Source organism: Prionailurus viverrinus, chromosome A2 (genome assembly GCF_022837055.1).
Source record: "Prionailurus viverrinus isolate Anna chromosome A2, UM_Priviv_1.0, whole genome shotgun sequence".
NCBI lineage: Eukaryota > Metazoa > Chordata > Mammalia > Carnivora > Felidae > Prionailurus > Prionailurus viverrinus.
The window spans coordinates 31275332-31290982 of record NC_062562.1 but is presented as its reverse complement, the minus strand read 5'-3'; the positions used below and the strand labels follow the sequence as shown (position 1 = coordinate 31290982).

The 15651-nt window shown below is 47.4% G+C and overlaps 1 protein-coding gene across 3 annotated transcripts in view; it reads left to right on the top strand.

The window, feature by feature from the left end:
- The first annotated feature begins 329 nt into the window (after nucleotides 1–329).
- Nucleotides 330–15651, top strand: part of PRICKLE2 (prickle planar cell polarity protein 2) — a 325723-nt gene continuing 310401 nt past the window's right edge. The window contains exons 1-2 of one of the 3 annotated variants that reach the window (XM_047850085.1): nucleotides 330–433; nucleotides 1206–1291. In XM_047850085.1, the coding sequence (XP_047706041.1) occupies nucleotides 392–433; nucleotides 1206–1291 (128 nt within the window). In that variant the 5' untranslated portion in view covers nucleotides 330–391. Of the gene's footprint in view, nucleotides 542–1205; nucleotides 1292–15651 lie in introns of all 3 variants that reach the window. The other 2 variants (XM_047850086.1, XM_047850084.1) reach the window with 2 other exon arrangements.

Below are 15651 nucleotides of genomic sequence, written 5' to 3'. Positions count from 1 at the left end.
TGCCCTAACTAAGGCTTGGGCGACGGAATAGCTTTTGTGGGCGGGCCCAGGTGCGGGACCAGAGTTAGCCACCGCGGGCCGGCGGGGAAGCAGGGGAAGGGAGAAAGTAGGCGCAGCCGGTGCGGGGGAGGGATGGGAAGAGCCCGTGGACCGCGGGGCGAACCCGGGGAGGCGGGGGGATGCCGGGAGAGAGGGAGGGACCTGCGGGCGGGTGCGCGAGAGGCACAGGCAAGGGAGGAGGGGGAGGCGTGCGCTCCGGAGCGAGCCGGGGGCTGCGAGGCGGAGACTGCCAGGCCACGGGCCGCGGAGCGTGCCCGCCCAGGCGACCCGCCCTCCCGGCCGCGGTGCGGACGGACCGACGGACGGCGCTGCGTGCAGGAGGCGCCCGGCCATGTTCAGCCGGAGCTCCCGGAAAAGACTCTCCAGCCGCTCGGTGAGTGTCCCCCACCTGAGCGGGGTCGATCTCCGGGTCCCCCCGGGCCTCCGCCAGCGCCCCTGCCCAGCCTCCCTCCGCCCGGCGGCCGCGCACCTGTGGCCCCAGGTAAGCCGGCCCCAAGCGCGGGGGCGCGTCCGGGGCGCGCGGGAGCGCTCGAAGGCGCGGAAAGGGTTAAGTCCGGACCCCCAGTCTGGGCGAGCGCGAGACCGGGAGCCGTGGCCCTGTGTGTCACAGTGTAGGGGTGCCCCGGAAAGCCCCCTCCCTCGCCTCTTAAGGCAGATCGGAATCCCAGTTGCAGAGCTCCACCGTCTAGCCTCTTGGAGCTCTAGCCACGGACTTGACTTTGGGCTGTCTTTTGGGGTGTCCTGTGCTGCCCCCTTCCCAGGACCAGCAGCCTCGCCCTAGGCGAAAGCGCGATGGTAGCTTCTCCGGGACTCTGGGGAACAGAAAGGTCTTGCTTTTGTTTCTTAGAAACCCATGACCATGGTGTCTGGGGGAGACAAAGCTCCAGCCATGGCCATTTCTCGGTGGCTTGGTGGCCACACAAGAGGTAGCCCGCCTGGGTCCTCACACCCTTCCCCACACGAGAGACCACCCTTGGGGCACCGGCAGCGCCCCGCCCCAAGTCCCCCACAACGGAGAGGGACTTTGGAGTCAAATCTGATAAGGTGGGGTGGGAGGGGCAGGTCATTCTGCCTGGGATGCCAGTGGGGCTTTGGAGAGAGCCCCCGTGGTGGAAATATGGTTGTGTTGTCTTTTTGTTTTGAAGTTGACTGGACTGGGGCGGATAGAGAGAGGCCAGCCATGTAACGCCTGTGGTGACCAGTGCCCCGGGTTCGCCTTGCATAAATGGAGGTAGGATGCCTTTTATCCGATTCCTAAAGACTTAACACTTCGGGGGAGGAAACATGCATATATGCGTATGTACATACATACATATATTTATCTCCTTTTGTAAATCTCACTTGTAAGTCACATGGAAAGAATGCAAAGCCTGTTCCTTTAAGAGTGGGGCTACATCTGCTCCAAATATCCAAGGTGGAAGTGGTGGCCAGACACTGGGGGATGCGGGAGAGCTGGGCTCAGGCTGCATTTCCCTGATGGGAGAGTTTTCTGTCCCTCCTACCCATACTCTGTGTATCTAAGTTGCTGAGCCCCAAACAGTGCAACTTGGCAATGTCTCCAAGGGCCACAGTGCATCGTGTCGAGGACAGCTGGTGTTTGCCAGTTGTGTTTTTAATTCGGCCCCTGTAACTCTGGGTCCCACCCACAAATCCACTACTGCCCGCCTGCGCTGTGTCAACCCTCTTCGGTGGCCAGATGTTTCTTATTAATGTACCGTGAATGTTGACTTCCAGGCAGCCCCAGCCTGGATTGGAATGATTATGTTTGGGAGATGCGGGATCTGGGTGCCCTCCCAGTGCATCTGGCTGCTCGGGCTCTGGTTGGGAAAAGTTGGGGTGCAGGCTTGCAGGCTCCCAGTTTGATGATGTCAAGAGAAGAGGTGGCTCCTTCTTGGCAACTTCATGAGAAAGGAAAACGCGTGACAGGAGACTATTCTCTGACATCCTCACACGTTCTCCCTTTGATGAGTACATCTTTCCCCTTTCTCCACCACTCATAGGGCCCTCTGATGAAGGCCGTCTCTGGACACAGGGGAGGAAAGGTCTGCTTTGATTTTATGTTACCCCTCTGTGCAGGCTTCTCTACTGTCTCCCAAACGGTAACGCGTGCTGGGCACCCAGTTAGGAGGAAACTCCCAGCCGGCTCCTTCAGAAATTAAATGCTTTTGTTCCTGCCTCAGATGGGTCTGGCAGCCTCTTTGCCTTTGTTTCAGGGCACTGAGCGCAGCCCTTATGGCTCCCAAGCATTTAATAACTTCTGTGTCAGAGGCACGGCTAGGCGACCTTATAAATATGTAATGGGCAGCCCTAGGCATCCATCAGTGCCAGTGCTGTGGCCCAAATAGTTGGCCCCTTGTGTGTCCCAAATGTGAACATGGGTGATAGGTGGAATAGGTGTAGGAACCTTCTTTGGTAAACCAAATCCATTATGGCAGGACTAAGGGCCTCTTCCTGTCTGATCTATCTTGTGCTCTAACTGGTGGTGGGTGGGGGGCGAGGCAGAGTGATGAACAGGAGAGTGCTTCCCAGCTCCTCCCCTACTCTGGAGCCTTTGGGTCACCTGACCAGGGGCCTGTTGGGTAGTAGGTCAGTGTGGGGGTGTGGCCTAGCGTGCCTCCTTTCTGTATGACCTCTGACCTCCAGTAAGCCTCTCACCCTCCTTAGGTCTTGGTTTTCCTAACCATCAGCTGGGAATCAATGTACTTAACTCACGGCGTTTTTGTAGGGATGAAGTGAGATACTGAAAATACATTGCCTGGTATCAGGCACACAGTAACTGTTAGCTATGTTTGTTAATTATTTTGAACTTCCTCAGGGAAGGAAGCGTAGCTTGCCCATTTGAGTCTGCTGGGTGTCCGGGTCACTTTAGACTCTGACGACCACAGCTTCTTGGAGAACCTTCAGCCCTTTGAATCCAGCTGATTTTGTGACGGGGGAACAAGGTATTTTCAGCCCATTGTGGAGCCTTTCTTTTGGAAAGAGACCCTTTCATTAGGCTGAGATGGATTTTCGTGAGTGAAGAAGTCGTTCCCCGCCCCCCTCGGCAGCAGAAAGGCTTCACTTTGGCTCCATGAATGGGGTTTTTTATGGTATTTCCAACCATTGCTGGAAAGGAAGCAGCTCCTTGCTTTCGCCCCCTCCTTTTCCCCCATGGGCATACTTTCGGGTGACCTTTTGGAGAAGAGGGACAGCCATTTCTGGGTTACAGCACAGTGTTCTTTTTTGGCAGTTGGGAACCCACAGCGTGCTCACTTTCTGCTCCTCTGACGGGGGGGGGGGGGGGGGGGGGGGGGAGGCTGTGAGGCGCTGGGAGAGAGAGTTGTGCCTGGGAAGGAGCCGAAGGCTGGCCTGACAGAGGCCGAAAGGCTCCCTGTGGTCTAACCCCAGGAGAGAGGATTTCCTTTACCCCAGAGGACCAAGGCACCCTGAGTATTACTACTCGGCCTCTTTGCTGGCATCTCTGCTTCTACACAGGTCCCCTCCAATCCACTGTCCCCCAGCAGGCATTCCCCCAGAAGTGGAACAGAATCGCGTCGCTGCATCCAGCACAAAGGCACGAACGTTCTAGGGAGGAAGCCTGTTGTCAACAAGGTTTGCTTCCTCCTCTGGTGTGGTGGAGGGCGCTAAGGCTTTGAAGTCCAGACGGAGCTGGCCTGCTGTCCTGCTCTGGCTCGGACCAGCTGTGTGACCTTGGGCAAATGACTTAGGCTCCCTGAGTTTCATTTCCGTCCACTGTCAACATGGGCTCTCTCTGCTGAGCAAATATTTGAGTTCCTGCTTTGTGTCCCGCACTCTGGTCATGCTGGGGATACAGCAGAGAACACAGCAGACTGGATTCCTGCCCTCATTCAACAAATAATTACATTTTAGAGAAGGTGGTGGGGAAGGCACTTTGTGAGGTGACATTTGAGCAGAGACCTAAATGAAACAAGGGAAGGAGGACGACGACGACGACCCTGTTGATTCAGACCTGGGGCAGGAGCCAGCTGTATCACCATCTCCTGGGAGCTTGTTAGAAATGCAAAATCCCAGGCCCTGTCCTAGACTTAGCGAATCTCAGTGGGAACTTCAATAGGATCCCCAGCTGATTCATGTGCAGGTTAAGGATAGAGAAATGCTGAGTTAAAACCCTTAGCCCTGGGGGAGTGCTTAGGTGGCTCAGTTAGTTGGTTAAGTGTCCCACCTAGCCTCAGGTTATGATCTTTTGAACCCCGGGTGGGGCTTTGTGCTGACAGCCTGGAACCTGTTTTGGATTTTGTGTCTCTCTCTCTTCCCCTTCCCCACTCGTTCTCTGTCTCTCTCTCTCTCTCTCTCTCTCTCTCAAAAATAAACATTAAAAAAAAGAATAAAATAAAATATAAAAAAAAACCACTTAGTGCTGCGTATGCCACATCTCTGTACTTCAGGGCTCTCTCTGTGTGAATAAAGATGCCTAAGGTCCTCTGGAAGTCTCTTCTAGTTCATGGAGATTTTCCTGAGTTACTATACTCTCTCCCCATTTGTATCATCACCCATACCTGCAGGGGGCGACTGTGGGGATTTGTAGAATTTCTCAAGAAGAAAACCCTAAGGCTCACAATTGGCAAGCAGAGTGCTCTCCTCCACCTGATCTGGGGCAGCTGGGGAGAGGTAGGCACCCTTCCCTGCAGGTGACCTTGCCACAAAGAAGCAGCACGTCAAGGCAGTCGAGGGCAAGCCCCACGGCGGCTGGGGTCAGAGGAAATTTTCATTAAGAGGAAGATTAAGGCATCTTCATGGACTGTGAGCAGAACAAAATCATTAATAACTAAGCTCTTCGTGCACTATGAGACAGCGTTCTCAGTGGGGGTTAATTGGGCTTGCTTGTTTGCAACCACTTTGAGCAGGGAGAGAAAAATAGCCGTTTTTACAGTGAAGATTTGCCCTGTGAATGCCCAGGCACTGATGAATAAAAATAGTAATGATAATGCCAGAGCCGTCAGCAATAACAAGGATGTCCAGACCTCCACGTACTACATCCATTTCTGGTTCGTCCTCACCAGACCCTGCGAGGTAGATTGAGAAACTGAGGCTCAGAGTTGTTACATAATCCGTCCCAGGTCTCCTGGCTATGGAGAATGAGTTGGGATTTAGCTTGAAAACCCAGATTCGTTTTCTTGTGACTCACCGCCTCTTGTCACCTCTCTTTTGAAAGGCAGAGGGCTCTCCGGTCACATCCAGCCTGCAGGTGGATTTTCTTTGGTTTGCACAGTGTGTTAAGAGGCCTTTTTATAACATTAGAATCCAGGTTTCCAGCTTCTCTTTGAAAATGCAAAGATGTGATAGCAAGGAGCCTACTTTGCTCCCTGGTAGCATATGAGTGCTCTCTCTTTAGATGGACGAGACCTTGGCTTGCCGTGATCTCTGACGTTCTTGTTGCCGTCAAGGATCTCTTCAAGTATTTAGGTGACCTGTCAGGTACTGGAAGTGATTGGAGTTTGTAAATCCTGAATGAGCATTCTCGTCTCTCAAAACAAAAAAGGTTATTTAAAAAAACCAGTAAGCGTCTATAATAGTAGCTATGGTTTTAAAAGCATGGACAGCGCCAGGCCAGTGTTTTTACATCCTTCTTGTCTCGGACTTATAGCAATCCTAGGAGACGGTGCAAATATTTATACCTGTTTTAATCGATAAGGAAACTTGAGTTTCAGGGTTAAACAGTTTGCCCGAGGTCCTACAGCCAGCAAGTCGATGGTATTCCAACCTTGTTTGACTGCAGAATTCTGTGTCGTGACCAGGACTTTGCAGACTTGGCTTGCATGTGAATTCCCAAGGCATCTTATTCAAATGCAGATTCTGATTGAACAGGCTGGAGGCCAGGGCCTAAGGTTCTGCATTTCTCACAAGCTCCCAGGTGATGCTGACACTGTTGGTCCAAGGACCACACTTTGAAGAGCAGTGGTCTCGACCAGGGGTTGGAAAGTAAGTCCTGCCGGCCGATCTGACCCTTCACCTGTTTTGTATGGCTCGTAAGACATACGTGGTTTTAACATTTTTTAATGGTTGGAAAAAAAATGAAGGCTATTTCATGACATAGGAAAAATGATACGCAAGTCAGACTTGAGTGCCCATAAATAAAGAGCTCTCTGAACAAACTTACACACATCTATCTGTTCACGGACTGTCTATGGCTGTTTTCTTGATACAGTGGTAGAGTTCAATATTTGTAACAGATCGTATGGCCTTCAAAGCCAAAAAGCATTAACTGTCTGGCCCTTGATGGAAAATGTTTGCCAATCACTGGCCTCTACCCCTGTCTAGGGCAATATGCAAGTAGCTTCTCTGGGTTTTAGAAGAAAGGCATCTGAGAACCTTTCCGAATCAGGGCTAGAGGAAACTTCCCCTCCACCCTGGATGAGATTGGTGCAGAAATCAAAGACAACCAAAGAACCAGGGAATAGACCAAAGCCATTTCTAAAGGGCACGTGAAGATGAGGCTTGCAAGACCAGATCAATGAACCGCCAGTGGATTCTAAGCTCCTTGTAATCCCTTTAACGTTTCAGCTTTGCTGATAAATGTAGATTCGACCTGAGCATTAAAAGGCGGGCTTTCGGAACAAGCCTCCTGGAGCTGCACTTTCATGAGCAGCTAATGTGGAAAGCCCAGAGCCTTGGTAGCGTTGTGAGGTGGTTTTAATTATGCAGAGCAGTTTGTCTCTGGACAACCGGCGGCCTCTCCGCCAAAGGATACTTTGGCCCCATGCAGCCGCCCCAGAGGCAGTGCTCACTGGGTCAGCCAAGACTGCCTTGAAAAGCATCTTAGTTACCCTGGCAATTGTGTTGATTGATGATTAGGGTGGTGATCTGGGGAGACGCCGGCCTGGTTTCCTTTAGTGGATTGTAATTTGGCTAAGAAATGGGTTCCCACTGATTATTTTGCTTGGGGAGGAAAAATATGCTGTCTCGGTCAGTTGACGTGCCAAGGAAAGGGGGGAAAAACGGCGATCGTGTGTGTGTTTGTATGTGTGTTTGCACCCAAGACTTTTGCCTGGAATCTTCAAAGCAGGGAAGGATACTTAGCCCAGAACCTTGCTGTTTGGCTCACCTTATGTTATTGGCATTTGATGGCATGCTTGTTGGAAACTGAAACACCTTAGTAGGATTTTTCTCTTGAGGAAACCTATTAGTTTATCCCGAGATATTATTATTGTCTCTCATTTCAAAATAAGGCATGGTTGTTATAAAGTATTTTTTTTTTTTTAAATCACACGCTCGCACACATGTACACATATAAAACTTACATAGCACAGAGAAGAAGACCTTTAATTGACTTTTGAGATCAGGGGTCAGCGAACTACAGCCAGTGGGACAAATGCAGGCTGCTGCCTGTTTTTTTGTATAGCCTGCTCTCTAAGAATAGTTTTCATAGTTTCAAGTGGTTGGGGGAAAAAAAAGAATAACATTTTGTGGCACATAAAAATTATATGAAATTACAATTTTAAGTCCATAAATAGAGTTTCAGTGGAACACAGCCATGCCCATTCGTTTAGTATCCTCTCTGGTGGCCTTTGCAATAGCAGAATTGAGTAGTTGAGATGGTCCTCGTGGTCCAGGAAACCGAAAGTGTTTGCTACCTGGCCCTGTTCAGAAAGTTTGCTGACCCCACAGCTAGACATCTATTGCTTATGGCTTGCTTTTTATTTTCTCAGATTCGTTCAAATTATTATGTGTTAATAAGATTTTACAGAGAATATACATTCTCTATGGCCTTTTATAGCATACCTTTTGTTCATAATAAATATTTTTGGGGACATCTTTGCGTGTCATTATATAAAGAGCGCAAAGATCGAATACATTTGTTAGCTCTTAGAGTCCAAGGTATGGGTTATCACTGAATTAAAACTTTTCTGTTCAAGGCTGCTTTGGTTGTTTTTCCATCGTTCCTGATTATATACTATATGATAATAGCTTTTCTTCTGCTTCAACATAGTTATGTGGAGCTCTTATCAAACTGTCCTCCAAATGGCTGGTGCCAAGTTCCACCCCTGCCGTTGAAAAAATTTGCGTATATTTATGTGTTCTTTGGGCTGAAACTTTGAAACATCTCAGCTTGTACAGCAACCTGGTAATTAATCCTTGTTTAATCACCCTGAGTGACAGTTTGTACCTGATGGATAGTGAGGAAACACAGAGCGTTGGTGTCAGTCATTTGGTTTTTCAAAATAAATCTCATTTGTCTTTAATCCTGAGGGTGGTACTCACGTTCTGTTGAAAGGTTGTCATTCATCCTGAAGCTTGTGTTGGTTAAGGTCAGTGGGATGAAGGGGAGGGAGGTGGGGACCTCATAAATGTGTTATTTTGTGGTCTGTCGGTTCAAAAACCTGGAAGGTTATCCTTTATCTCTGCCATTAATGACTACCCCAGAGGGAGTTCCCTATGGACAGAGAGAGCATTCCCTCGAGGGAATGAGTCCCACATCATTGAGCATTTTGAGATCAAAGGGATTCTACCTGCCTTGTGTATGGGAGGGCCGTAGGGGGTGATCTCTGGGGAGAAACGTGTACTTTGAGATAGTGTCATAAAAACTTCTGCGAAGCTTATAAGGGCTTCTTTGGGAGCACTATAGCTGAGTGGTTAAAGGGATAGGCTTTGATGACATTTGGCTGGAATTATAATCTTGGTTCCGCCTTTTACTAGCTAAGAATCCTTGAAAATGTGACTTAACCTTTCTGGAGCCTTTCTTGGTTTTCTCGTCTGAAAGATGGGATAATATCACGTACTCTTACAAGGTTGTCTTAATGAAATTGTCATGAGGATTGCATGGGGTAAAGCACGTAGCGTGCCTCATTGTGTGTGGTATTTAACATGAGCTCCACATGTTTGTGGTTGAAAGAAAGAGGAGCAGAAACAGGATTGGATAAGGAGCAAGAAGGTGTGGATTCATGGCCCTGGAAATTGGAGATTCAGTGACCGAGAATAAGTCACTTCCCCCACCATGAACCGCGTGCTTCGTTTGTTAAATGTGACGCGTGATCATTAAATATCATGCGTGATGATTCCCGTGTTAAGAACTTCTGTCACAAGAGGTGGAGTCCCCTTCACACACACAGACACACACACCCCACCGCCACCGACCACGTGGGAGTTCAGGTTCAAAAGGAATGAGAATTCCGGAAGGAATAGCAGATTCACATTGCTCATCGCACACTTAGCTGGAGACATACACACTTCAGATGAAATGGAGTTGAGTAAAATGGGGTCCTATACCCTCACCATCTATTTGCTTAAATGAGGTGTTCATAGGATGTTTGTTAAAACAACTTGCAAACCGTCACACGAAGATAACATTTAAATTTTGCTCCCGGGGTCAGTATGTAGAGAGGGGCCTTTTTTGTGCCTCGCGCCCACCAACTGCACCATGAAAATTCATGTCCAAGATGAAAACCATTCATCGTCAAGGAAATGCTTAATCCTTGTAACTCAAGCCTGCTTAAGAAGTGTCAGTTTTTGTGGCTTCTGGTGTGCCACAGGAGACACTTTGACCTGTATGATCATTATGCAGAAGCTCCCTTTTGTAAGGCATGAGAAACAAGGATATTTATACAATGTTTGAACCCAAGATCCTACCCTGGAAACTCCTGAGATACGATCTGGCCTGTACCTGTATTTTGTTGACATGGTGCCAGCTTTAAAATTTGCGAGAGTTGCCAACTTTTGACATTTTGTGTCAGAAATCAGATTTGGGTTTTTCGCTGGAACAGTGAGAATTTCTGACAATTCTGGGCTCATATTCCTCCCTTCCTTTCTCATAGGAACACGTGTGTTTCACTTTTCTGCAGTCCCCACCAGTCTCTCTTGTGTTACACCTGGCCTGCCTCACTCATTGACATCGCTGGCTGGTTGCTTTAGATCTCTCATTTTGTGCTACTAATTTCGAGAAGCAAGTGGGCCGTTATGCACGACTGGAAGGCTGGTAAGAATGGCAGAATGGAATAAAGTCGCCCCTTGGCAGGGGTAAATGCGCTGAGCAGGTTGCCTAAGTAGCGAACTTTTCTCTGTCTGGGAGATGCTCTTTGGAAAGAGCCCACACTGTTGAGGGTCTGCTCTGTGCTTGGCTTCTTTCGTGCCCATGGCCCCCTTAGAACAATTTTCTGAGGCACGTATTTTATCTGCCACTTGGTAAATAGGTGAGACCGAAGGAGGTTAGGTAACATGCCCCAGGCCACCTGGGCAGTAAGTAGTGGGGTCAAGATCGCAAGGTCTACAACTGAGAGAGGGTGTTCAGCTTGGGCATTTTGACTCTTGTCTAAATATCAAACTATACCCTGGGGAAAGCACTCCTATTCTCAGTGGTCTGGGGAGGAGGTCAGACTGTTGTCTACCCTGAACAAAATGTCTGAAGAGCGCTGGGCTCGTTGGTTTATTTGTGGATCCAGTCTTAAAGGTGAAACTCTTATAAAATCAAGGGGTGTGCTCTTGAACTTACTCGGGTGTCTGAAGGGTGAGAGATTGGCTTCTTGGAGTTTCCCCATCAGATCTGCATACACTGAAGGGGGCTCCACTCAGCTTGTTGGCAGCTTTGCTGTTCAGTTGGGCGGTCTGGGGCGCTTGTGAAAGGCAGGGGTCTGCAGAATGTCATTTGCATGTTTCCCAGAGGAGACCTCCACAGGAGAGGTCGAGAGAGAGATTACAGAGCATCCCCTCTGCAGCCAGCTTGAAGTCCACAAGCTAAAAATAAACACAATCTCCAGAGTTTGGACCTGTGCTTTGGAGCTTACCGTCCCCAGCGTTTTACAGATCATGACACCACGATGCAAAACAGATAGCAAGCACATTTGACGGCTGGGAGGCATTTAATGAGAGCCTTATTTGATTTTATGTTTGGTAAATTACTTGGGGATGCAGAAATTGCTTTCACAATTCTTAAAAACTGGCTCATTATGAATACGGGTAACATCCAGACCGGGTCCTCCAAGTTGAGTGCTGAGGAATTAGGCCTCCCGGGGGCTTATTATAAGAATGCAGGTGCTTTCTTTCTTCAACGACACTATGAAATTACTCTGGTAATAAAATTTCTCAAAGTCTTTCCTTCCACAGTCAGGCACCCAGGAGCACACTCCTGTCATTTGCATCCTCGATAACTTCAGAGCTTCTCCAGTGACTTACTGAGTTGCTTGCAAGTTACAGTGGCAGTTTCCTTTCATCTTTGTGAAGCCCCAGATTTGGAGGCAATAGAGGACAGGAATGTCTCCGTCCTCTTGGGTCTGGGATTATCCGAATTCAAAGGGAAGGACACGTAAATGGGTTTCCCTGGGTTCTGGGAGGTGGGACGGCTTACTAGATGTATCCACCTGCGAGGGAGTTTGGAAAATTTTGTTCTTTAACTTTCAAAATCCAGGTGACATCAGCATTTTAGGGCAGGTTTATTTCTTATTTTTCAAGTAATTCCGATCAAACCGTTGGATGATACGGGTAGCATTAGGGTGTGATTTCCTTGTAGTGGGTTTTTTATGTAGAGTTTCACATAATGGTATTAGTTTGCTCCAGCTGCCAAAACAAATTAATACAAACTAGGTGGCTTCAAGGAACAGAACATATTCTTTTACAGTTCTGAAGGCTAGAAGTTCAGGAACAAGATGTCAGGACTGTTGCTTCTCTCTGAAGGGAAAATCCACTCCATGCATCTGTCTTAGCTTCCTGTGGTTCTTGGCAGTCCGTGGCATTTTTGGCTTAGAGATGTCCCTGCCATCTCTGCTTCTATCATCAGGTGGCGTTTCCGTTTATGTCTGTGTCCCTTTCCCTTCTTATAAGGCCTTGTCATTGGATTTGGGACCACCCTCATCCCGGATGATCGCATCTCAGGGTCCTTAACATAGTTACATCTGCAAAGACCCCTTTCCAAAACAAAATCAAATTTAGAGATGTTAAGTGGATGTATCTATTGGGGAACCACTGTTCAACCCATTATGATAATAATAATCATGGTAGTAAAGCAGATACTATTTTGTATTCTTCAGCAGTGCACCCGGCTAGGGCTTTCTAAGTGTGTTATCTGGAAAAGTACAGCAGTGCTGGAGGGCTGGGTGTTGACTTTGGGGCACCTTTGTAGGGAATACCCCTTTTGAGTACCCCTTTTGTCTTTTCCGGGCGCGGTTAAATGCTTGCAACAGGCAGGGATTGTACAAACAGCTATCAGTGAATGGAATTTGCTGCCCATATTGATTAATTCAGCAGTCTGAATCAGTTGACCCCCAGGTCACCCTATGAAGTTCATCCATCTTGTTGTAGCTTTTGTTGGGCTTTGCCAGGGAGATGTACAAGAAATGAACTGATCGTGTGTGGATGGGTTATTTGTGGGAAGCACTCTTGGCCCCGGGGCTTTCAATTAATGTCTAGGTTATTTAATTGATTCTCTTTCAAAGGGGGAAAAGATGGGCTCCCTTAGCAAAGAAAAATCTTTATAATCCCGGAAATAGATCCCATCTCCACAAAGTCCTGCCAGGAGTAAGTTACTCCACTCCCCAGCTCCTCCCACTCCTCTGTAAACACAACCAGAAAAAGTAGAACATTAATTGCATGTCCCCACTCCCTTATTTCTCTTCTGTTAAATTCGGCGTGAATGGATCTAGGCTTTTCAGAATAAATGAGCTGAAATAAAATGAAAGCAAATTCTGATTTTTCCAATTATCAGTATCACATGAGCCATCAGTTGACCATTTACACAGTGCGATGGATATCCTGTTCTAAGCACGTCTTGTATCCTTACATATAATTCTTTAAACCCTTTATGAGATAGACACCGTGATCCACAGTAGTTTCGTGAGAAGACCCGGGTGCTGCGTGTTGAAGTTACTTCCCCGAGGTCCCACAGCTAGTTAGTATTGAAACCAAGGTTAGATCTTATGACTCTGACTGTGGAATGGGCTTTGAGCACCATATTCTTTGCCTGGCTCCAGAGTGATCTTAGAGATTCTAAGCAGTGGTGGGGGTGTCCCCTTCCCGCCCAGAGTTTCCCATTGATTAGCTCTCCGTCGGTGCTTAGAACTTACATCTAGTAAATTAGGTGCTACTTACTACTGCTGCTGGTCCAGAGAACATAGTTGGCGAACCACTACAGCCCAGCCCTCCAGGACTTACTATCGCATTGGGGAAGAACAGGTAAACATAATTTAAATAACTTGTCCACATTAGCAGTCTCTGAGCTTTCTTCACACGAAGTAGTTTAGATTACTGCTAAGTGATGGGTGTTGATGTTGAGGGTCAGGAGTTTAGATTGGAAAAAGAGTCCCTACCCCCCACTTAAGCGATAATATATTCTTGGCCTCCTCCTCCTCCTCCCTGTCACATAGAGGCCATGGAATGTAATAAAGTACTTTTCAAGCTCTTTCATCAGCTGCAAAGTAGAACCGGCCAAGGTCTGTGTCTGTGAAGATGACTAAAGATGAATGAGGTTCTAGCCCTGTGAGGTGGTGAAATAGATTGTAAGGCTACAGAAATGAAATAGTGTGTTGCTGGAATAGGAATGGGTCCTTGAGGCCAGCCAGGACACCTCCAAAACCAGACCCAAGCCTTTGTGCACCGTGGTGTGCAATAGAGGTGACCTGTAAAAGTAGTGGGGGAAAGATTTAATAAACTGTGCTAGGACAGGCAGCTTTCCGTCTAGAATTAAAAGAGATCCAAAACCTAAATGGAAAACAAAATTGAATTTTCTTGTGGATGAAAGCTTTTACAGATTTGGAAAGTAAAAGGCATACCTGAATTCAAATAATTCCTCTTTTTCTGTCCCCCACTCCATACCCTGTCGCCACACTGGCCACCTTTCTGGTCCCCTAACACAGTAGGCATATCTCCACCCCAAGACGTTTGCCCATGCTGGGACCTCCCCCAGATGTCCACACGATTTGTTTCTTGGCTTCCCTCTGGGCCACTCTTCCAGCATTTCCTTGGAGCAGCGTTCCCTGGCCATCCCGAATATTGTGTCATCCCTTCCCTTTTCCAGGCTGCTCTTAGGTTTTCACAGAGCACTTGCCACTACCTGCCATTGTGTTACGTTTTCATTGGATTGTCTGGATTTTGATCTGCTCTAGAATTAATTATTATAGTCTACACAAGATTTCAACGCCATGAGGATCTTTTTTCCCATGTCTTTCCATTCCCCAGCACCCAGAAGAATACCTGGTTATGTGTGGCAAAAATCCCGTTAGAATTTATTGACTAAATGAATGGGTGACAGGGAACCCAGAAGTCATAAAGGAAGATGACTTTCACATGAATAACTTAAAAATCATCAAAAGACGAATTGAGAAAATTATTTGTAGTGCGTGATATACAGAGATCTAACTTTTCAAAATACAAAACCACTCTAAGTAGAAAAACATGACATGACTCCATAGAAAGTTGGACAGAGGATGTCATTAGGCAGACGTGTGAGAAAGTATTTTGTTTCTTAATGGCGTTAGCGTTTCTCATGTCTCTGTTTATTTGTGAGTCCAGTATAAATAGGTGTTAGAAAATAGATTTGTGTAGAATGGCGAAGTTTGTGTTCCATGAACTACAGCATCTGTTTTCCTAGGAATTATTAAAATAGTATGCATACGCCTGTGTTTTGAGCTAAGCTTTGTTCACGTCTGTCGAGAAGATAAAAAGACCTCTTAAGATTCCTTAGGATTTGGCATTGTCCATGGGTATAAGCAAGATCCGTAGCTGTGATCGTGGGCTCCAAGAGATGCCAGGAAAACAATGACTATAAAACTACAGCAAAAATTCACATCTACGTCTAGGAAATGTGGACATCTGGCCACCCAGGGCTGCCTTTCTGTTTTCTTGTCGCAGTACCTTGGAACGGCTGCCACTGGCACTTAGTGGTTTGGACACGGGGATGTTCAACATTGTGCAGCCTGAGAGACTGGGCCGTCGCAGTGAGGGTCTCCCTGCCCCAAAGCCAGTGGCATTCTCACCCAGTGAGAAGTAATGCAAAGTGTTGCAAGCAGCAGGTGCCTTGGGGGAGTGCCGCGTATACCTCTGATACTTGGAAACTTGCTGACATTCTCTGGATCTCACTTTCCCTCACATTGAGATTGAGGCACATAGATGATAGAATCAGGAAGGGCCCCGCCACCATTAACCCACGGTGACAGCGTTACTAGGCTTTCCTGCTGAAATGGCCAACTGAGGAGATTTTGGCAAGAAGAAATTGAAGAGGAGTTCTTCGCTCAGTCCCCTTGCTGGATAAACCAAACCAAACTCTGATCCCTGTAGATATGGTGTAGAGTTGTATATTACCAGGAGTGAATGTGTTTGTTCTTAAGTCTATTCATGCGTGTTACACTTGGGACCGTAGATACATATGCTAACTTCGTAAGTCTATGAAATATGGATGTAAACAGAAGTGAGTTGTTATTTCTATGAAAATGAAGCTGAATGCTTGGAAATGACCCAATGATGAATACTAAAAACAACCCGGTTGAATTAAGTTTTGGGAAAAATGATTCTGAAAGACGGAATGAGGCAGAAATGGTAAAAGGACATGGATTTTTTTTTTTTGGACATCTTTAAGTTGTGCCATGGCTCTAAAAATAACCAAACGGGAATTTGAAGAAGATGCATTATAGGTTTGTTTGATATGTAACTCTG